The sequence below is a fragment of the Nannobrachium achirus genome, assembly GCF_963921795.1.
Source record: "Nannobrachium achirus genome assembly, chromosome: 4".
Lineage (NCBI taxonomy): Eukaryota > Metazoa > Chordata > Actinopteri > Myctophiformes > Myctophidae > Nannobrachium > Nannobrachium achirus.
This window is the reverse complement of record NC_137813.1, coordinates 63258342-63283122: the sequence shown is the minus strand read 5'-3', so window position 1 is coordinate 63283122 and position 24781 is coordinate 63258342. Positions and strand designations below refer to the sequence as shown.

Sequence of the window (24781 nt, the reverse complement as noted above, 5' to 3'; positions counted from 1 at the left end):
GATACATTGGTGCTTTAAAGTCCAGGGACCCTCGGGGTTCCAAAATGGACCATTGAAGGTTTGTAACACCAACACAGAGTGTGCGCGATTAAATGGATCTTTACATTTGGATCCATTTGCACTCTCTGAGTAATGGCGTTCCTTGAAATTATCATTATTTCTAAATAACAGAATACACCAATAACTGATCATCATTCACAAAACATCATTGACTATACTCCAACTGTAAAAAGGAAAATGAATGAAACCATTTTGAGCACTGAAGTGAAGCAACAGCAGCACACTTTGATACATAGAAAAACAACTTTTATTAGACTTGTCGACAAACAATATTCACTTTTGTCAAGGTGTGTCAGTGTTCTCTCTCTCTCTCCCCCTGCTCATTCTTTCAACACTAACCATCCATCTTGTGACATCATTAATGTCAGGTGGCATGTCCAAAACCTTTTATTCTGAATCCTTTAAAAACTATTTAAAATTGTGAATAATGACGCCCATCTACAAGCTCACAGCGCATCGCACTGTGAGCTTGTAGATCAGCTATGTTCATGACTTGTGTGCGACACACACGTATGATGAACTAAGCCTAAGGCATTAATAGATGAAAAAAAAAAAAAAAAAGGAAAACCTTGAAATAAGGATAGGTTTCTTCCCGACAGCAAGGATATACATTATCTTATCCATGCTCATTGCTCTTACGGGTGTTATTGGGGGGGGATGGTGGGAGGTGATTCCCAGAGCATTTCTGGCTCATTGAACTCTTTGAACTTGTTTTCCCGTTTCTCTTTACAAAAAAATTACGACCGCCTCATACCGGACCGGTTAGTTAAATAAAAACAAACAATGTATCTGAAGATATGAGGATTCATACAGGGAGAAGCTGTTAGTTCAACCTAACAAATGTTTTCTGAATCCATGGTCATTCATTCTAAGTTCTGTTCTTTACTTTGAACACTGAAGCCTACAAACACTTTGGGAAGCCCCTCGTCTCAGACCAGCCAGACTACAATGCTTGTGAGGCGGAGGCGATGACAGTGAAATTACAGACTGAACATACTTTTTTGCGTGTGGTTTCGCCTACCGGAAATAGACCATGAGTGACACTGGCGAGTTGAGTGCCAATGTACAAGCTTACAAGAGAGCTTGTAGATCTATTCTCACTGCACTACACTAGCACGCAATAGGGCATTCACCAAATATTTGAATATTCGAATATCAAAGTCACAATTCAACGTTGTTCACCGAAGTCGAATATTTGCTTTTTTTTTTGGTTTTCTCTTTAAAAAATAGATAGTTTATAAAGCTTGGCTACATAGGAAGTCATAAGAATGAGTTGTCAATGCCCCTGGTGGATGAATTTGTTAATGCTCTGTGACCCCCAAAATAAACATATTTGAACTGGGGACCCCCACCCTGACAAGCACTTGGAATTGTAGGTATTAATGTGACTCGTTTCCACAGATAAATATTATGAAAATAGCAGATCTACATGCTCACAACGCCTCGCAACGCGAGGCGTTGTGAGCATGTAGATCTGCTATTTTCACAATGTTTGGCTCTTGCTTACTTAATATTTGCCAGTTTGGCCAGTCCTGTCGAATATTCGACTATTCGAATACTTTAAGGTCGAATAATTCGAATACTAAAAATCACTATTCGTGAATGCCCTAGCACGCAACTAGGTTTAAATCAGGCTTAGCACACATCAGGCTTAAGACATGAAGGAGAAAAGCCTCCTGCCAGGAGAGAAGCCACATTGAAGGCACCGTTGTGTGAGCGAGCCCCAGGACCATGGTAACTGTGCTCGATGCTTTTACATGTACTGAGCTCACAGAGAGAGGGAGAGAACACAGCCCAGCCAGTCACACCCAAACCACACACCTCTCAGGGCAAAAACAAACAACTCAGTCACGTGGTACTTAATAGGCACTTTTTTCCGTTTTGTTTTTGTCTAAACAGATTATAAAAACGTACTGCGTGGACTTTGATTACAGTGATTCACATTTCTTTTTCATAGTAACTGTCATCCATTGTTTAGATAGATGATGGAGTCTCTTGTTTTAAAGCACAAAACCACAATCAGAATCCATCACAAGAACTTGGGTGGGCCCCAAGTGGGACCCGTGTCAACTGCACCGCCTGTGGCTTGAAAGGAGGAAGTGAAGAAGGAGAAACAGAACCTTGGAACAAGCTCGCACTGAGCCTCGTTTGTTGTCACGTAACGTTACATAAACTCACACATGCTCGTTGCGAGAAACAAGATGTTAGTTTACAAGATGACGCAGAACCTGAATAAATGCCATTACACTTTGCTCACTTGGCCCTTCGACCTGCTCTAAAACATCATCCGTGAATGGCCTTTTAAAGCTAGTCAGAATAACTCACCCACTGCATCCATCCATCCGAGCTAAAATACAGCAGTGCATTTCGTTGAGTTGTAGTGCCCTCTAGTGTTTTTGCTGGAGAATCAACTTTCATACAGACTGCTTGGGATTTAAAAGTAAAAGAAAAAAGAAAGATCAATGCGATTCAAAGAGTTAGAAAGACTACCTCACATCTTGTAGTCTATTTCAACATAGCAGCATATGGCACACCGTTTTTTACGTATAAATGCTACTATATGAACAACAGCATCCTATATATAATTTCCTTATTTGATATCATTTCCACAAGTGTAATTCGCCAGGCAGAATACAATGAAGAAAACAAAAAAAGAATGTGGCAGATATCGGTGGCTGTTAAATTTAAGTAGTAGACATTAACACTCTGGCACCTGAGAACACCTAACCGTATAAAAAAACTACTGTTAAAAAGATTACTTCTGCCATTCGTTGTTACTCCCTTCGTTCACGTTGTTGTGTCCCCTCGTAAAGTGGAATAAATATCCTATACCTACAAGAGTGAATGCTCTGACAAAAATAAATAAATGTACGATATGAACGAATGTCACAATTAGTATGTTTTTTTTTTGCCAATTGTCTGTCTGCGGACAACCTGTTAACTGCTTAATTTGATTAAGGCTTAACAGACTACGTGACACTCTAGGAGTGCAGACTTCAAGCATGGACGACGTTATCAAAAGAATTGTCTGGAAGTAAGAAATATAAGTGACTTATCACAATGCAGACTTCTCTCCACATGCAGGCATTTCTTTACCATCTATGACAAAAAGGCAGCATGTTAATACCACTAACCTGTAAACCCTGTGGGACAGTATTTAAGATGGGACTATTAAAGGAGTAGCTCACCCCCAAAATGACTTTTTTTCTATCGATTACTCACACCATGGAGACTTGACAATAATTTGATAACAATAAATGTACCGTACTCCCATTGCTTCTGGATGGGGGACCCAAATGCATTTGGGTCCCCCATCCAGAATCAATGGGGTAAATTTAAAATTTTTACATTTTAATTTTTTCGTCTTAGGAATGCGACAAATACAAAAACATAATTTTTGGGGGTGAACTACTTCTTTAAGCCCTAATACGTTCCAACCTCTACCAATGACAGACAACACTCCAAGGTTATTCACCAATGATTGATAGTTTGACGAGCAACGGTAGTCGATCTATACAAAACCTTACAACGCGTCACGTTGGACATATATATACTGTACGTAGTGAGGCGTAACCCCTCTTGACTGGGGTCCCCAATGGGTCGGTGCTTGGACCCCCCGTTTCCCCCTCTACATCGAATCTCTTCAGCGGAAATATCCTATAAGCTCACGACGCAGTGCGCTGTGAGCTTGTAGATCGAATATTTTCAAAAGCTATTTGTGCCTCTACTTCGCACACCATCCAGCCCAATGGTAAGCCATTTAGGCCTAGAATTATTTCATGCTTTAACTATTGAAAAATAGCAGATATACAAGCGAGCTTGCAGATCTGCTATTTTTGAAAAAGTCGTGAAAATGTGTGCAAATCTTTGAATATATGCATTTTTAAAGCGAAGTTGGTAACTCAAATTTTGCTTCAGGGTGGTCCCTGGAACTAAATATTTTGAGATGGGGGTCCGTGGCTAAATACATATCATTTTGGGGGACCTTCACATGAAAAAGTTTGAGCACCACTGTCATAGAAACCTTAGAAGGATTCAAAAGACACTTATAGAATCGGGTCAAAATATTCAAAGACATATTTTCACGATTTTTCAAAAAATAGCAGATCTACAAGCTCGCAGCGCGGCACTCGGTGCCGCGCTGTGAGCTTGTATATCTGCTACAAGCTCGCAAATTCTAGGCCTAAAGGATTAAGACGATGAAAACCACACGAGTGGCGCACGATAAGGCAAAGACGACAGACCAAAGCGACAGCAGTCAGCAGCAGAGGCCATTTTGTGTGCGTGGGGCGCACAGCGGCGGCATCTCTACAGGACAGAGCCCTCGATCCCACCCCAGACCACCATTATCATCATCATCTTCTATTTAAGTTCCGTCCCGAACCATCTGTCCATCTACCCGACGGCAGCACCGGCGGTGGTCTCACAGATCTAACGGGACAGAGAGTGGTTAGTTGTGTGTGCTAGCCTGGAAACAGAGCAATCCACCTGTGCAAAGAAATTGCCCGTGGCAGATTTGGTGTCTGGCCCCGCTCATCCATTTCCTCATCCCGAAAAGTTGGGGTGACCAATCGGGGCCCGGTATTGGTCTGGTCTAACCAATTGTGTCCAGAGACATTTTCTTTTTGACCCGCTCCTCGGAAAAGAAACGTCCATATAGAAGTACCAGACTCATATATCCACGCAGTGATATAGTCTGGCTAGTGGCTACTACGCGAGGCTAGTTGTGTTCCACCGCGGGGGGTCCTTCAGGGGAAGAGGGAGGCGGGTACAGAAATAAATATAAATGAAAAAGCCAGTTGTTAGTCGTCCGTGCATGTGCGTGTGGAGTCTCCCCCGCGGGACATGGAGGGGGAGCGGTGGATGGAATGTGGACGTGATGGTGGTGGTGGCGGTGTCAGCGCGAGGAGCTGCGCTCCTTGCTGACGCAGTCGTCCTGCGCGGTGATGGCGTCGCCGTTGGCCGCGGCGGCGCACGTCCGCCGCTTCTTCCGGTGGTGGGACGACATGGCGTCGCCCTCCGAGCCCCCCGACTCCGCCTGCAGAGGGAGGGGACGGGTGGTTACGCAACACCTCAAGACGGACAGTGGGCGCATTGGGAGCAATGCCACCTGGCTCTTTTAAGAGTTTTCTATCTGTTCTGCTTCATACTAAGGCATGGGCAACTGACGGCCCGGGGGCCACATGCTGCCCCCGCCTTTACTTAATGCGGCCCTCAGGTTAATACTGGAATACTGATGTATTATTGATTTCAGCTGTTACAATTCCAAACATGACCTGCTTTTAATTCCTTCAGTCTATATTAGTAGCTTAATGACTAGTATAGTAGTATGTATTTTTTTTAATGTCCAATGTATTTGTATTCAAGTTCATAAAGTTAACATGAGCATATAATTAAACGTGTTTGAAATTAAATCAAAATGTTACATTTCAGGATTCCAATTCAAAAGAAGCAAAAAATAGCCGATCTACAAGCTCAAAACGCAGCGCAGCGCGATGCGTTTTGAGCTTGTAGATCTGCTATTTTTTGCTTCTTTTGTATGAGATACTAGAACAAAGTAGGACGTAGCAATATGCTATGTGGCCCTCTGGAGTGAAGGTGGACATATAGTGGCCCTCGTCGTCATCAAAGTTGCCCACCCCTGTACTAAGGAATTGCTATGACAAATTGAATATCCCCTCTGGGATTAATTAACCCATTTAGGCCTAGAATTATTGACTGCTTTAACCGGTGAAAAATAGCAGATCTACAAGCTCACAGCGCTCTGCGAGCTTGTAGATCTGCTATTTTTGGAAAAAAGTTGTGAAAATGTGTGAAAATCTTTGAATATATGTATTTTCAAAGCGAACGTTTGTAACTGAAATTTTGCTTCTGGGTGGTCCCTGGAACTAGATATTTTGAAATGGGGGTCCGTGGCCAGATAAATATCATTTTGGGGGTCCTTCACATGAAAAGGTTTGAGAACCACTGACATAGTAGTCTCTCAAGAACAGACTAACTGAGCTCCAGTTAAGTGAAAAGGACCTTTTCTTTGACGATGGCTGGCCAGATTGCTGACATAGTTTTTCCAAAAATCTTAGAAGGATTCAAAAGACACTTATAGAATCGGGTCAACATTCTCATTTTCACGATTTTTCAAAAATAGTTAAAGCATAAAATATTGCGTCATAATGTGTTCAGGCCTAAATGGGTTAAAGGCATGTTTTCTCTGCCTATCTATTGAGACCCCAAATAAAAACAGTAAACGGTCAAGTTCGATTTAGTTCAAATGGCAAGTTAAATACAAAAAGTTAAAATACAGAGATTCTGCCCCGACAGCAACGCGTATATAGGCCCGTCACAATTGTTACACAATCGTCTAATCGCAATTATTTGAGATAATCTCAATTATTTTGCATAATCGTCATAATAGTTTCCATGTTGAAAAATTTGGAAAATAGCAGAAATAGCAGATCTTCGTGACGTACGTGTTGTAAACCTGTAGATCAGCCATTTCCGCAATTTTCTCTCTTTTTTTTTGTATAAAATTATTAAATATGTCAGTAATCTGCCCTGTGCAGTTTGTGATTATGAACCCTAAATGGCAAACAGAAATTAAGTGTGTATTTTATATGTTCCAGTCTTCAAATGCCGAAAACACAATTCAATCGTTGATCGCAATTATACGTGTGACAATGAATGGTCAATTTAACCCATTCAGAACGGGTACACATTATTGTGTATTATTTTATGCTTTAACTATTGAAAAATAGCAGATATACAAGCTCACAGCGCAGCACCGAGTGCCGCGCTGCGAGCTTGTAGATCTGCTATTTTTGAAAAGTCGTGAAAATTAGAATTTTGACCCGATTCTATAATCGGGTCTTTTGAATCCTTCTAAGATTTTTTGAAAAACCTATGTTTCTATGTCAGCAATCTGGCCAGCCATCGTCAAAGAAAAGGTCCTTTTCACTTGAATGACGCTCAATTAGTATGTTCTTGAGAGACTGTGTCAGTGGTTCTCAAACCTTTTCATGTCAAGGACCCCCAAAATGATATGTATTTGGCCACGGACCCGCATCTCAAAATATCTAGTTACAGGGACCCCCGAGAAGCAAAATTTGAGTTACAAACGTTCGCTTTGAAAATACATATTCAAAGATTTGCAAAAATGTTCACGACTTTTTCAAAAATAGCAGATCTACAAGCTCGCATCGCGCTGTGAGCTTGTATATCTGCTATTTTTCACTGGTTAAAGCATTCAATAATTCTAGGCCTAAATGGGTTAAATGTGTAACGGTGAAGGCTCAACGTGTATAGAATGTGACACGTGTTTATGGCGTTCCTCTCAGCAGCCGTTGGGCCAGGGCTACGTCGTACATACAGATCTAATGTCCCCGCTGACAGCTCCTGTACGGATGCTGCCCAAGACAGAGGCAGCTGTTCACATTCCTCCACCGCCAACGGGACATTGTATTCTCTACGTAGGGACCCCCAGGGGTCTCCCCACCCCCCACTACCAAGGGGGTCCCCGGGCTAAATGATTGCTAGTTAAACCCATTTAGGCCTAGAATTATTGAATGCTTTAACCAGTGGAAAAATAGCAGATATACAAGCTCAGGACAGTAGCCCAATGAATTACAGTGAAAATGACAAAAATAAATCTGAATAAATTGTAGCTTATCCTGTGCAAAATATAAACCAACAAGTCGACTTCATACACAACTTGACTCCCACCAGAGAAAGTCGAAAGTCTAAGTTGAAAAGGGTTAGTTTTCTATCATTATTTTTGCTTCATGCGTGCGTCTGTACAGCATTCAAACGGTAGGATTGCTTATTGTCAAGGACGGAATGATCCAATATTACAGTGCTACATTACATTTGGTATAACATGGTTCTATGTTATACCACATGGTTCAACGCGCATGTAGATCGGCTAATTTCACAATTTCGGCCTCTATATATTTGACAATTTGGACAATGTTTAATTTGTCATTTTAGAGGTATTAAAAGTCCTTAAATTGGCAGTTTAGAAATGTGCAGATACCCTCTCTATACACTTAAACTTTAAAAAAATAATCGAGGGGTCGTATGTGATGTGATGACGTCATCAAACGATAAAGTCGACTTCAACTCAACTTTTTACTGAGTCGAGTCGACTCAGTAATCACAAGTCGTTAATGCCCTAGGTCAAATAAGATTATTTTGGGGGGACCACTGCCTGAAAAGGTTGACAACCTCTGCTCTATATGATGATGATGATGAAGCAGGCCCTGATATGGGCCAAGGGTCATGGGTCTATTGTGTCACGCCGCACCCAGCTCCCACCTGTCGCTGCTGTAATGACATTAAGCTCACCGGGACGGGAGCCAACCTGGTATCTAACCTACGGTACGGTACAGTACAGTACAGTACAGTGGGAGGAGGCTGGGCGGCCAAAGAGGTCAAGTGGAAATGCCAACGGCATTTACACTCAGGACAGAAAGGCTGAGTCAGGGAACCCAATACAGGAGACCTCCGTGTTTCATTGGGCCCCGGAGCAACATGCCAAGCACATGTTGGCTCCCACATGGAACATGGGTTACGTAATGCGTGTTACATGCTAAATAGAATTACTTTATGCCCGTCCGCCTCGGACAAATTTGCACCTTTGGTTTGTCCATTTGTGTTTTGTGTGAGATACACGATAGGATTGTCGCGACACTGGAATTTACAACTGTGATATACAACCTTGAAGGTATTGATATAAAAAATAAATAAGAAGTTCTCAACATATTATGTTGAGAACTTCTTATTTATTTTTTTAGATTTTTTTTTAGAAGAGTGACTATGTCATGACTAGCGATGGGACGTTATTGATTTACGATATTATCACGATAATCAAAATCCATTATCCTGGGGCGGAACATTTGCCAAAAAATTGCAGATCTACAAGCTCACAACGCATCACGTTGTGACGCGTTGTGAGCTTGTAGATCGGCTATTTTTTGGCAAAGACATTTGAATAGAGTGTGAAAAAAAGACTGTATCAAGTATGTATATTATAAGTACCTTTTACCAATTATAGAGGGTTTAACTCATTGACTGCCAAGGCACGAGTTTCACGAGTTATTACAGTAGTCCCAGGCTGCCACAGCCCGAGTTTCCCGAGTTGGAAGCCATTTTGAAAAAAAAAAAAAAAAAAAAAAAAAATTTCAAAAAAATTTTTTATAAAAAAATTTCTAAAAATGCCTCAAATGTATTAGTCATGATCGCAATTGCGAAATTGCATGTTTAGCCCCATAACAAACACATCTTTCAAAATGTCAAAAATGGCTGTTTTGTCTGACTTTGAAGGCTTGTATCTCATGAATGCCTGAACGGATTTCCAAGCGGATTTTTTTGTTTGAAAGCTGTTAAAAAGTACTACACATATGGTGCATGATCTAGGCATCGGCGTGCACGATCCGTGCACTAAAAATTGTCCGTGCACTCGAAATTTAGGAAGGTGGCAGTGTTTGTTTTGTCTGACTTTGAAGGCTTCTATCTCATGAATGCCTGAACGGATTTCCAAGCGGATTTCTTTGTTTGAAAGCTGTTAAAAAGTACTACACATATGGTGCATATATGGTGCATGGGCGTGCACGATCCGTGCACTAAAAATTGATCCGTGCACTAGAAATCTAGCAGCTCGGCAGATAAAAGGTGAATTGATCCCAGTGCATGACAGAGGACAATTTCACAATAAAGTAAATCTCCACAATAGGATTATCGTGAGTGTTTTTTAATCACAATAAACGATAATACCGCGTATCGTTCCATCCCTAATCATGACTGAAATAATAAATAAATAAAAGAACAGTAATGTTATTTTGTAGTTGTAGAGCAATGGTTTGAATGACTTTTGTTCAATCAATACGTGTGCGGCAGCACAGAAACATCCAAAAAGAAGCCAGATAACACTGGAAGGGCTGGCATGCGTGTTAATGAAGTAGTTGTACCATCAAGCTCATCATTTTAATGCTGCTATTGCAGAGTAACGCAGCAACTTCATGTTGCTGTGTCTGCAGTCTTGGTTGGCAGTGCTCTGTAAGCTTTGCTTTCTGCATCTGTATCACTACTATAGCTTTGAACAACTTTAACCGTTATTTTATGCTTAAACTATTAACCCATTTAGGCCTGAACACATTATGACGCGATATTTTATGCTTTAAATATTAAAAAATAGCAGATATACAAGCTCACAGCGCGGCACCGAGTGCCGCGCTGCGAGCTTGTAGATCTGCTATTTTTGAAAAAAGTCGTGAAAATGTGTGCAAATCTTTGAATATATGTATTTTTAGAGCGAACGTTTGTAACTCATATTTTGCTTCTGGGGTGGTCCCTGGAACTAGATATTTTGAAATGGGGGTCCGTGGCCAAATACATATCATTTTGGGGGTCCTTCACATGAAAAGGTTTGAGCACCACTGACATAGTAGTCTCTCAAGAACAGACTAACTGAGCTCCAGTTAAGTGAAAAGGACCTTTTCTTTGACGATGGCGAGCCAGATTGCTGACATAGAGATTCAAAAGACACTTATAGAATCGGGTCAAAATTGAAATTTTCAGGATTTTTCAAAAATAGCAGATCTACAAGCTCGCAGCGCGGCACTCGGTGCCGCGCTGTGAGCTTGTATATCTGCTATTTTTTAATATTTAAAGCATAAAATATTGCGTCATAATGTGTTCAGGCCTAAATGGGTTAAAAACATTTTCAAAAAAAAAAAAAAAATTGAAAATGATTGCAAATCTTTGAATATATATGTCACCGGATGATAGAGAAACAGGACGGTCGAGAAACGTAGCACTCGTCATGCAGCACGGGGCGGAGCGGAGCCGCTCGATTGTCCACGACATTGCAAGCGGCGCGCAGGCCAGCGGACCTTGGTCCTGCTCTTCGCCCCCGAGCACCGCAGGTGCGAGTGGCCGCGAAGAGCGGGCCAGGGCCGCGCGGCCGGCGGAGCGCCGCGCGAGTTACGAAGCCGTGGTGAATGCAATCGTTATATTTATGCCCAGGCCGTAAGGCCTGGGCAAGCCCACGATAAACGCCCTGTCCAAGTGACTACAATGGAGCTAATGGCTAAGCTAGGCTAGGCTAGGCTAGGCTAGGCTAGTAAATAAAGTCGCAAATAGAGTCGCACACGAGTGACGTCAGCGCCTTCACTAGTGAATGGCTGGCGTCGCCACCTGGTGGTGATTGGTGTGTGGTGAACGACAAAACAAGCGCTCTTACATAGAACGTCCTGCGTTACCCAAACATCCGGTAACATATATATCCACCTGTGATTATTTGCGGGACACTTCCGGTTAACAGCAGACATACAAGCTCACGTCGCGTCGCAGATGCAACCGTTGTGAGCTTGTAGATCACTCTCGGCTGCGGCGTCGGAAGCTGCCTGCACATTCTGCGCAATGCACGATGGGATGTTGGAAAGTTGTGGATAGTTTTTAAAGTGAATGTTTGTAACTCAAATCTTTCTTTCTCAGGGTTCCTGGAACAAAATATTCTGCGGTCAAATACATGTAATTCTAGGGGTCCTTGACATGAAAAGGTTTGAGCACCACTGATGTAGAAACATACGTTTTTCAGAAAACTTAGGATTTAGAAGACTTTTTCCGGTCTTAATGGGACCTATTATACTTTTTTGTATGCCAATATATACAGTATAGACCTACAACTGTGTGTGTGTGTGTGTGTGTGTGTGTGTGTGTGTGTGTGTGTGTGTGTGTGCGTGCGTGCGTGCGTGCGTGATGTGTATACATACATCCGAGTCAGAGTCTGATGAGCTGGACGAAGAGGACGATGAAGAGTCACTGGAGCTGTCGGACGCGATGCCGGTGGACTCCTGCAGGTCCACCTTGTCAGCCAGCACCGCCAGCTCAGGCCTCTCCGTCTTCAGGATGCTGGGAGGACGCAGGGAGCACAGCAGCACGGGGTGCAGACATCAGAGACCGTGTAGTTGTTACATAATGGCCTAATCAATGATCAATTATTTGAGATCATCTTTTTTTGCAGACCGTAATCGTCCTAATTGTCAGTCGTCATCATCGTTGAAACATTTTGAAAAAAGTAGCTCGACCTGCAAGCTCAAAACGTGACACACTGCGACGCGTTTTTAGCTTGTATATCGGCTATTTCCGCTATTCATATAAAGAATAAAGTTATCAAATTGTTTTAGGTTATCTCCTGTGCACCTTTTGTTTACAAAGCCAAACAACTAAATTAGGGCTGTCAAGATTAGGAATTTCTGGAGACGATTAGTGTCATACAAATAATTGACGATTGACAATTACAGATCCTTCTCATAAAATTAGAATATTGTGTAAAAGTTCATTTTCTTCTGTAATGTAATTTTTGTTTTTAAACTTTCATATATTTTAGGTTTATGGTGCATGCAGTGAAATATTCAAAAGTTGTTTTTGTTAATGATCTACAAGCTCAGTGAGCTTGTAGATCTGCTATTTACAGAGTGCAACACCCGAGCACAACCAAGCATAAAATGACTTGCCTTTTAGTTCTACTGGATCTCTTCTCCACTAGTCCCTCCCTAACATTTTAGTCTAGTTTTTATTTGACAGAATTGTCCGTTTTTAGTCTTAGTTTTGGACATCGTAGCTTAGTCTTTATTTCGTTTTTATACTGTTTTCTTCAGTGAAAAAAAAATTAGTCGACGAGCGTTTTTCGTCATAGTTTCAGTCGATTAAGGCCTAGAATTATTGAATGCTTAACCAGTGAAAAATAGCAGATATACAAGCTCACAGCGCGGCACCGAGTGCCGCGCTGCGAGCTTGTAGATCTGCTATTTTTGGAAAAAGTCGTTAAAATGTGTGCAAATCTTTGAATATATGAATTTCCAAGCGAACGTTTATAACTCAAATTTTGCTTCTGGGGGGTCCCTGGAACTAAATATTTTTGAGATGCTGGTCTGTGGCCAAATAAATATCAGTTTGGGGGTCCTTCACATGAAAAGGTTTGAGAACCACTGACATAGTAGTCTCTCAAAAACAGACTAACTGAGCTCCAGTTAAGTGAAAAGGACCTTTTCTTTGACGATGGCTGGCCAGATTGCTGACATAGAAAAATAGGGTTTTTCCAAAAACCTTAGAAGGATTCAAAAGACACTTACAGAATCGGGTCAAAATTCTAATTTTCACGATTATTTCAAAAATAGCAGATCTACAAGCTCGCAGCGCGGCACTCGGTGCCGCGCTGTGAGCTTGTATATCTGCTATTTTTCAATAGTTAAAGCATAAAATAATAATTACACGATAATGTGTGCCCGTTTCTGAATGGGTTAAATTAACGCTGGTTGGGACACCTACCGATACCATTTTCTGGACAGCTTGGGTCGGCCCCGGACCGTCTTGTGCCACACGATGGGGAAGTTGGTGGTGCTGGCGAAGTTCTGGGTGATGGCGATGGTCGTGTCCAGGTTGAGCACCACGTGCCACCAGCCACCTGATCAAAGCACATAGTAGGGATGGGACGATACATCGTTATTGTCGTTTATCGTGATAAGATAACACTCACAATAATCATATAGAGGGTATGCACGTCCACTGGGACCCGCCCCCCTAATCTAGACTGAGTGGCAAAACATTGAGCAGCATGGAACATTGGAGTTTGGAAGTGCTAGTTACAAATTACTCAACAGCCCTGCATACCACCTGTTTCTAAATTGCACATAATGCAGGAGGCAGCAGGATGTTGTGTTGTTGAAAACAAGTGCTTCCAAACTCTGACACTTGGAAAAATAAAAACCTGCACAGAATGTCTTGACAGAAAGTAGCTCATAACATGCCTATGGTGGATTTTTATGAAACAAAAACGTTGCAGATAGAAAGAGGATAATTCAAGCTTTCAGTACAGCCGCAATGTTGGTGAGTTAACTTTGTTTAATACAATCAGATAGGACTTTTCTGTTTGGATGTATGGGCTGTCAATAGCAGAAATGAGTGTTTTGCCACTCAGTAGGCATGTTCCCACATAACTTCCAGCAACAGTGATGTCACGCGCATACCCTCTATTGTGAAAAATGTATCATGACATTATCCTTCGTCATGAACTGGGATCAATTCACCTTTTATCTGTTGAGCTGCATTTCCGGTACCAATTAACTCATTTGCTGCCAAGCCCGAAAATCCAGTAAAAATCCCATTGTACCTCCCTGCCAAGCCCGTAAATCCCGAAAATTAAAAAAAAAAAAAAAAATCAATTTTCTTTAAAAAAAAAAAAAAAAGAATTTTGACCCCAAAAAATGTTGTAGGCATGATAGCAATCGCGAAATCGCATGTTTAACCCCCATAGCAACCCCATCTTTCAAGCATGGCAGCCATCTTTGTTTACATTTTAGGAAAACATAATGGCTGTTATCTCATGAATGCCTGAACGGATTTCCATTCGGATTTTTTTGTTTGAAAGCTGTGAGCAATGTGGACACACGTGGTGCATGATCTAGGCATGGGTGTGCATGATCCGTGCACTATGAATTACATGGAAGTCTATGGAGACTTATGGCAGGTGGGAGTACGAAGGTATTGTTAAATGGCAGCAGATGAGTTAAACGCTCTATAATTGCTAAAACGGACATTGATACTTGATACAGTCTATTTCTACGAAATCTCTTTGCCAAAAAATAGCCGATCTGCTATTTTTTGGCAAATGTTCCGCCCCAGGATAATGGATGTTGGCGATATTTTGATTATCGCGATATCATAAATCGCACAATAATCGTGACATGAAATGCTCATATCCCTAGCACATAGTTATCATTTAAGTCATGACAACTGAAATGTTGCTTTTTATTAGCCATTTTGATTATGGTGATAATTTGTGTTTATGGTGCGGAAGTTCATTTGCAGCCAACAACTTCTTTGTCGTCACCTACAGAACTGGTTCTCAAAGTTAGGTCTAGGGACCTCCAGGGTATCTTGAGGGGTTTTCCAGGTGGTCCCCAGCTAAATGATTGATTATTAGGTTCCAAATGGACCCTTCCTTAAGGGTCTATAACAAGGAGAGAGTGTAAAAAGATCAGGGGTGCAGAAAGATAATTTGATAATATCTGGAATTTATTTGGACAATTGAAAAAATATTTACAATAATTTTAAACGTACAAAGTTATTTTCAGCCAGTTCTAACCAAAATGGCTCTTATCTCAAACGTTTTCCTCGCAACATAATCACTAAAATATCGTCACTCTAGGGCAGAAACCTTGTAACTCCAAGTTTCAAATGTGTACGTCTTTTGGTAAAGCAAAGCCCTGCTTCATCATACAATACTGTCGCACAAAACTAGTGAAAACAGCCGATCTACAAGCACACAACGCCTCGCGATGCGAGGCGTTTTGTGCTTGTAGATCGGCTGTTATCACTAGTTTAGTACATTCTATAGATGATAAATACAAAACGAACAGTTTTGGACATACAAGGTTTCCATCCGACAACGACGATATGCTATAAATATAGGGTGCTGGGAGTGAAGATTATAATGTAGGGGTGCCTCGGATTAAAAAAATATTCATGGGGTGCCCTGAGACAAAAAGGTTTGGGAACCCCTGCTCTAGAGTGTGGGAGTTCTTCCTGGGTTCTTTATAAAGGGAGGTAATATTCTCGATATTTGGATGCACGACAGGCCTTTCCAGGAGTCCCAACAGCCAGTCCAACAGATGCTACCAAGCAGTGAGGTCCATGCAGGGCCGTGTGTGCTTTCGTCACGTCCGTCATCATCAACAAAATAGAGGCTCAAATCCTGGGCCTCCAGCCAAAAACAGCTGAGCGTTTAATCCAATCTAGTTGCCATCTCACAGCCAGGGAGAATTAAAAGAATCTAGGTCACATGCATCGCCATCACACTCCGTGTTGTCATGACGCGCTGAAGTACCAGCCACACTTCTCTGTCTGTGGCCATTTGCCTGTCTAAACAGTAGCGGTGCCAGGCGGCAGTACTGTAGCTGTTTACGGGAAAGAAAGCAGCCCCAGACATTTTGGTCTTTACTTGTTGTGTTGACGCACAAACAATGTGGCTTAGCACCTTTCAACCTGGCTTCCCTTACTGTGAGTCTGGTGCCATGCACAGGTCCTGGACCTGGTGAGAGCAGGAGTGATCCTGGTGAGACATAGGACGAGCCCGGCCAGGAGTCAACCCACATGGGCCAGATTACCTCTCCCAGTCTCGGCAGAGTAGTTCTGGAGCAGTGGAGTGTGGCCCTGTCTTTCCCTAATGGGACTGACTGTGGGTTGCTACTGGAACATGAAGTCGGGACTTGATCACCCTGGCTGGGTCACCTGAGTGAGGGGTATGATGTTGCGAGACCCGAAACCCCTATGGCCTTTGGCTACATCACTGAAGATACGCCCCAGGTGCATCCATGCGATGTTTTTTCGTTATGACTAAAACTAGACCGAAATGAGCTGTTGAAATCAACACCGGTTGTAAAATGTTTTTAAAATGTCTTTTCGACTCTCGTTCAGCTTGAAATCCTGCCGTCTCTTGCGGGACAACAGGAGGCGCGTTCCCGTGCCCCTGCTTTCTACAGGTTACTGTTGTCCCGCGAGCGACGGCGGGATTTCAAGCTGAACGAGGGTCGAAAAGAGAAGCTTTTTGACAACAAAAATGGCTGCGCCCTGGAGAAGCTAATGCTAGGATGAATTATATAGAGTACGGGGAACTGATACCATACAAAATGGACTTTGAAGCGAGAAAAATAACCGGATTAGAGATTGAATGAACGTGGTCCATTATGGAGCCATGGTCGGGTAGAAGCTGCAATCAAAAATGGAATATAATGCTTCTTTGGGACTATGGGGTGTCTGGACCATCTTGCAAGCCTGTAAGAAGACATTTAAAGAGATATGGGGGTCGATTTTACCCGGAAACTCTCCTTTAAGTAAGGAATATGAGTACTTTTTCCACCACTGAATATGACTGACCGGGGACAAAGACGGTCTCTCCGGGCCTCTGGAGGATCTCCATGGGTTTGAACTCGGCGGGCCAGGTGGGCTGCTGCGTGCGCGGGTACACCACGTTGAACCAGGTGATGGCCTCGTCCTGCTGGTTGCCCCCGTCGTCCCGCGTCACCTTGATGAGCTCGCGGGGCGTGTGCGTGGGGAACAGACACCAGCGCTTGTGGCCCTGCACCAGGGCGTTCCAGGCACTCGTGCCCAGCGGGTCGATGTGGATGCCCGTCCCGGAGCGAGACGGGCCCATCACAAACCACCTGCGTTAGAAAAACACATTGGTGTAAAGTAACAAAGTAAAGTACATTTAGTGAAAATCGACTCATGCTCACCGCGACTCAAAAAGAGTCGAAAAATCGTTTTCCCCCAAAAAATGTTTTAATCGCTTGTTCAAAAACGTTATAAGCGTTAAATGTTTTCCAAATGTGAGAGGACCGGTGTGTGTGTCTGTGTCGGAGACGAGTGCACGTCTGTGTTGTGCATGCATGCATCACAGGCGCTAGTCAGGTCCGCGGACTACTGTTTGAGAAACACTGCTGGACTGGTCTGATCATAGCAGTGCGCGCTGACGGGTTGTGTTTTGTTTACCTCCTGCCTGTGCATGCATGCTTGACACGAAAGCTCGCTTGTTAATGGCAGCGTCGCCTCGTGTGCGGTGATTTTGTCAAGATTGACAATAAAACACAACACAAAATACACTACTCGTCGTTAATGTGATACACCCTTGGACGCGGTCGGGGAGGGAGAGCGAGGCAGACAAAAGCTCCACATTTTGATACACCAGCCAGAGCGCTCCTACTACGTTCTATGAACTTTGTCACTCCGCTTTTATTTATTTATTTATTTGTCAGGGACAAAGCACATTAATCAACATGTCAGTTTTCACATCAATGTAAATGAGCCAGATTTAGCCATGAGCTAATTTTCATCTGTAGTCCCTGGGCAGGCTGTACAAAAGTGAAGGTATGGCTATCCATACAAAACAATCAATACATACAATACAGTACAGTACAAAACAGTACAATAAAACATTAAGGGGACAACATCCTTATAGCAAGTTCAGTAACTCCAGTGACAGATGGAGCAGATAGTTACCCATGAACGTAGGTTTGACTTGCTTCAAGCCACCTCTAGCGGTTGCAGCCGATAATAATAAAATAGTAGTAAATAGTAATAGTAAATAGTAATAGTAAATAGTAAATAGTAAGTAAAAATAGTAAATAGTAAATTGTAAAGGGGACTAATACTAGCCAATTATGAGTCTAGTCTCTAGAGAACAGACTCCATGCTAACGCAAGGAAGAGCAATTATTGGGGCACCCGCTGGCCTAGTGGTTCAAGGCGCATACCACATACTAGGCTATGATGCCTGCTGGCGTCGCCGGTTCGATTCCCGATCCGGACGACCTTTGCCACATGTCATTCCCCATCTCTCTCCCATTTCCTGTCAGTCTACTGTCCTATCAAATAAAGGCATAAAAAGTCAAAAAACAAATCTTAAAAAAAAAAAAGGATTTATTTGAGAACTTTAGTTATTTTGTATATTGATTATTACGAAAACACACATTAACCACTTCAAACCTATATACATTTTGGCCATTTGAAAATAGCCCATATACAAAGCTTGTAGATCTGCTATTTTCAAACAATTTTTATTGAAAACATGAAATGGGGCATTCTGCATAATGAGTACTTTTTACTTTTGGTATTTTAAGTACATTTTGTAGTACATTTTCAATTCCATACGTTTACTTAAAAAGTATTTCTATTAGGGATGTTCCTAGCGACTAATTTCACTGACGTGTACACGACAATTTTGTAACCGAATATTCGGATAAACGAAAATTAATTGATGAATTTATTTATTGACATTAACACGCAGAAAATAGCCAAAATTTTGCACATTTCAATCTATTAGGCTAAACCTCATTTGAACAAGATATCAAGAGTATATGAAAGCCTTTTAATAATGTTTATAGGTCTACTATTGGAATCTGCTCCAAAATAATTTATTACATCACCAGTGGCAGTGAGTGAGAGACGTAACCCTAAGTAGGTCAATTACCAATTAACAGCGCAGCAGCTCAGCGCACCGCAGCTGGACTGACTGGCCTCGTCTGGTGAAGCGACCTGTTCATCTCTGTTACGTTAAACAATTATTTATGGCATTCGCAGCCAACTTATGATTGAGACTACTTTCTCCATGTTCTCACCTCAAAATGGATTATTCTTCAGATGAGCGGATCACACTGATGCAGCAGGCAATAGCCTACTGGAGCCGAGGTAACGAGCCGAGTTAACGGTGATTCACATCCAGTTGCCTTTATTGGATTTGATTTCTCCATCAAAGCACTCAGACAAACTTTACATCGTAGCAAGTTTTAACAGTAATGAATGATGAATGATGCTGCAGCTTCTCAATCACTCAATGTAGGCCTATACTCATGTTTAAGCAGCAGAAAGACAGACAGACAGACAGACAGCTGCCGCTGCCGCTGAATGCTGCTGTCAGCGTGGTGCACCCGCTCTGGGTCATCGTGACCACTTATACCAGTGTGACAGTCAGGCTCCGCAAATCACCCATGGTAATTCTTAAGTTGCTTATTTTACTTATTAAAGTAAACTTTTATTATAAAGAAATGACATTAATATGGGTGCAAGATGCACATTTTGAATAAAGTTCATATCTCAACAATTCAAAATATATTTAATAGATTAAACGAATTTTATTTACAAACCGAATAGTGGGATCAGCCCCGTGTAGTCGGATAATCGAATAATCGCGCACATCCCTAATTTCTATATTGCAGTATTAAGTAAAACATTGTCACACATAGTGACAGTAGGAGTGTCTCTGACCTGTAAGGGGGCCTGCGCTTCTCCCCGGCGAACTGGAACAGGTCGTCTCTGAAGAACACGGGCACCGTGTAGTCCTCCAGCAGCTTGCGTCGCTTGGCGTGCTCGCCGTAGCTGCTGTCAAAGATGTAGAGGGGACTGTCGTCCCGCGTGGCCTCCAGGTAGGGATGAGACCATAATCGTTATTATCGTTTATCGTGATAAAAAACACTCACAATAATCATATTGTGGAGATTTAAAGCAGTGGCCCCCAAATTAATCACAATTTAACTGGGGACCCCCCACCCTGACGAGCACTAAGAGTTGAGGCATTACATTTTGTATAACACGGTACTAGTGAAAATAGCAGATCTACATGGTCACAACGCCTCACAGCACGAGGCGTTGTGAGGCGTTGTGATCTGCTATTTTCACAATTGCTGCCTCTAATATTTGACAATTTGGCCAATGTTTAATTTGTCATTTTATAGGTATTAAAAATTCCTTAAATTGTCACTTTGGAAATGTGCAGATACCCTATATACACTTAAACTTTATGTTGGTTTGTTTACTGTTGGGTGAGAAAACAATGTTGCACATTTAGTTAATCATCTGGGGACCCCCCAAAATAATTTGGGGACCCCCCACAGGTTGAGAACCACTGGTTTATCGTGATAAAAAACAGAATTATCATATTGTGGAAATTTAGGACAACTCCTCCCTAAATAACATTTTCCCACTTATATAGATCCCAAAAGACTGTCAATGGGCCCGTTAGGTAGATATGCCCCTTCTTTTAAAAATCTCTTATTATTTGTCATTACAAACACATCCATACCACCGTTGTCCCACACAAGCCGCCACACTCTGCTAAACAGATGTTATGCTGTTATGTGTTTTGCAAGTGCCAGAAAAGACTTGCTGTGATTGGCCAGTACAGTCACTTTGATTGGCAGTTGTGCTGAATGCTCACCCCAAAACATGATTTATGAGACTGTGGCAGCTTGTGTGGGACAACCAAGGCATGGATGTGTTTGTAATGACAACTAGTAACACATTCATGAAAAATAAATCACTTTTGTAAAAGAGCGATAGGCTTATGGGCTCCGCTCTAAGCTAGGAGGGCTGCTGTGTTATGCTGGGGAAACTTATCTTCCGTCATGCACTGGGATCAATTCACCTTTTATTTGCCGAGCTGCATATCCTGTACCATTTAAACACTCATTGGTAAAACGGATGGAAATAACGCACTTAAATAGCCGATCTACAAGCTCACAACGCCTCAAGAAAGAGTGTTTTTCACTCTCTACCAAATCTCTTTGCCAAAAAATAGCTGAACTACAAGCTCACATCTGCAATTTTTTGGCAAATGTTCTCCAGGATAATGGACGTTGGGGGATATTTTGATTATCGCGATAATATGGTAAATCGCTATTTCTTTGGTCACAATAACCGTGACATGAAACGTTCACGTCGTCCAAATCCCTACCTCCAGATACTCCATGTAATACTTCATCTTCATCTTCACAGAGTAGCCGTCGTTGTCCTCGCCGCACTTGAACTTCTGGTTGCGGTACTTGCGCTTGAGGCGCTCCACCGTCCATTTCTCGCGGGCCGGCCAGCTGTCCTGGCAGTTGAGGAGCACCACAGGCTTGTAGGGCTTCTCGAAGCGCTCGATGAACTCCTCGGGGCTGAGGCGCAACGAGTCGGCGCGCTCCACGTTGTCCTGACACAACACAAAATAGATCAGTGGTTTTCAACCTTTCTTTCACATCAAGGACCATCATTTACTCCGCATTTCTTTTTTTTTTAAATAATTTTTATCCCACGATTTTGCAACCCATTTTTCACCAATTGCCTATGTAATCCTGGGCTCTGCTCTCCCTCTGCCACGCCTGGGGAGACAACGGACTGACCTCATGCTTCCTTCAATGCATGAGTAGTCTAAGATGTTTCTTTTCACCTGACAGGGGGGATTTCCCCGGGATGGACGTAGCGTGTGGAAGGAACACGTTATTCAACCAGTTCCTTTCCCCTCCATCAGGCGCCCCGGCTGGCCAGGGGGAGGGAGGCATTATTGAGACCAGGATTACTGCATGTTTTTGTGAGGGTATCAACCCTAGGAGACACGGGGAGAACATGCAAACTCCACACAGAAAGGCCCTATCGCCGACCCCACCTAGGGTGTGGGCACTGATGACGCGGAGGGAGAAACACGCCCCCAGCAGCACCCACAGCGTCCCCCGGCGGGAATCGAACCCAGGACCTTCTAGCTGTGAGGCGAAGCGCTAACCACTGCGCCACCGGCCCCCATTTATTCCGCATTTCAGCCACGGACCACCATTTGTTGAGATTTAGCCTCTCAGACGCAAAAAATTCCATGCTGTATTGATTGTGGTGTCATATGAGAGATTTCAAACATGCACAAAATGAGCATAGGACCCGCACTCCATCTTCAATTTGCCAAAAGAAAGAAAAAACGATTTAGATTTTATTTATTAGGAATGCAGCGTTTCGGTCAAAGACCTTCTTCAGGCATCAGGCCTAAAAAGAGTTTTTTTGGCAAGTTGAAGATGGTGTGAGGGTCCTATGTACATTTTGTACATGTTTGAAATGATGTTGACCCCCGCCTACGCACCCATCGCTAAGCTTTGATTAGGTGTGCATAAGACTCTGTTGCCATATGAGAGATAACAGGAAAATGTTGATCAAAATAACAATCCTTAATTATACATTCTCTAACTTGTGTAAACATCTTGTAATTTCAGTGTAGGTGTAATTTAACTCTTGAGAGTGTAAAATGGTTTAATTTTACCCTCTCTAGGGTTTCCATTTGGTTACCAACTGTTAGTTGGGGAGCACCTGGAACCCCCTCAAGGACCACTGGTGGTCCATGGACCACTTGTTGAAAACCACTGGAATAGATAAAAGCCTGATTCATACTCTGTCATGCAATGGTGACTACAGGCTCACGGCAGCTTGTAGAATGTAGCTTGGCTATTTTCAGCGCTAGAACACCAGTTCGCCACAAAGTATAAATTAGGCTTAATATAAAGCTCACAGGCGTCTCTCTCTCTCTCTCTCTCTCTCTGAAAGAGGCATTCCTATATTGAGCAACAAGGCTGGTAAGGTGATACAGTTGTTTGTTTTCAGGGAAGATACCAAAGGGCATGAAATAATGACATATTAAGTAATGACATCGTATGGCATTTCTCTTGACTATAAGAGCAAAGGTTAGTCTTAGCCCCACCCACCTCAAAGTAGAAACAGGCCCTAAAGCAGCCTAAATGAATCGGCTCCCACACCTCAATAAATAACTATTGGATTATGTAAACATGTATTTTACTACTACAGGTTGACGGTTCACCCTTGAAACAAATAATCAAACTATGTACTTTTTTTGTGGTGGAAACTGAATTATGAAATATTTAGCCACCAAATAATGCCTGAGATGAGTTAATAGAATACGACAGTTGTTGCATGAACTACATTTGGGAAATACATCAAGCTCTCAAATATGATAGATGTGTAAAATTCAGTATGGAAGTTTCAAATATTTGTGACATTATTTTAATGATGTTGCAACCTTGTAAAGGAAACATAATTTACCCAAATCATCTCCTCTTATCTCACCACTATTGTCCTATAAAACATGTGCTATGCAAAAGAAATAAGATAGATAAGATAGATAAAACAGACAGACTGACTACAATAATATATATCTGGATTAGTTCTATGGAAAATAAATAATTATTATATAATAATCAGACCAGATTACATTTGCATTCTGACATTATAGTTGAGATTGTCAAGGAAGTTTGATTAAATATTCAATCAGTAACTGACTAGCCCACATTTCAAGTAATCTGACCGAACCCCTGAAAGACGGGCAAACGTGGTAATGAACAAGCCAAGAAATTAAATATGAACACAGATCCAGGTAACTTTAGTTTGAAATGATAGTATAAGCCGTGCATGACAGGTACTTTAGATAGTCCATCAGTTTGGAAAATGATTCAAGCTTTAGAAATAAACCGAGCTAACCCATAACTTACAATGCAAGTTGGGCAACATTTTCAGTTACACCAATATGCAACCATACATGTGTTTGTTTGTTTGTTTATTTGATCATGCAAATCAAGTATGAAAGCATTACATATTAATATAATTGGTCTTAGACTGGACGAAAAGAGGGTGTCCCTCGGTGCTGCCTACATCATGACACAAACTAGTGATATGTTTTACTACTTCTTAATTATTATATTTTATTCGTGGAATTTCTTAGATACGTTTGCTTGTCTGTTTGAATATGCATAAAAGCGTTAAATATAACACAGAAATGTTAATTATGTAACCTTTCTAAAAAATAAATAAAGTGACATATTTCACATTTCTTATTTAAAGGTTTTAAAGCTTTTTTTTTTCATTCTTTTTTTCGTAGAAACAGAACTTGGGATTTTTACTCGAGTCGTGATCCACAGAAGGATCCCGACCCACTGCTTGTGAAGGGAAACAGTGGCCTACGTGACCAGCTGCACTCAACAGTAACTCAACGTGAGGCTGGCAGGCTGGCTAGCCCAACGCTAGCATGCCATGGTAACATGTGACACACAGTGACAGTGCTCGTACCTTCACAGTGCGGTGTGACAGGTCGAACGTGCCACAGTAGTCGTGTTTGGTCCAGTCTAGGGAGTCCTTCAGCTCGGGTCTGGCGCTCCGCTTGGCCTCTTTGATCCGCTTCTTGCTCTTATGGTTCATAGTGCACAGACAACGACCCAAAATTAAAAACGACGTTACGAGTGCTGCTAGCTTTAGCTGTTAGCTTAGCTATCTGCCTCTGTGGACGGAGAAACGCATTAGCCTAGCCGGGCTAGCTGCGTTGTTGTTGTTGTTCTGTTGTAACGTCAGCTGGTGGTTGTAACCGCTCCAAA

At 42.2% G+C, this 24781-nt stretch overlaps 1 protein-coding gene across 1 annotated transcript; it reads right to left on the bottom strand.

Moving 5' to 3' along the window:
* Nucleotides 1-4155: 4155 nt before the first annotated feature.
* Nucleotides 4156-24621, bottom strand: jmjd6 (jumonji domain containing 6, arginine demethylase and lysine hydroxylase). The gene is made up of 7 exons (XM_080723909.1): nucleotides 24480-24621; nucleotides 21340-21576; nucleotides 19875-20026; nucleotides 16990-17276; nucleotides 13384-13519; nucleotides 11826-11964; nucleotides 4156-5098 (listed from the first exon to the last, which is right to left on the bottom strand). Exons 1-7 carry the CDS (start codon nucleotides 24606-24608, stop codon nucleotides 4958-4960), a joined length of 1221 nt encoding a protein of 406 aa, XP_080580035.1. The 5' UTR covers nucleotides 24609-24621; the 3' UTR covers nucleotides 4156-4957.
* Nucleotides 24622-24781: the final 160 nt, after the last annotated feature.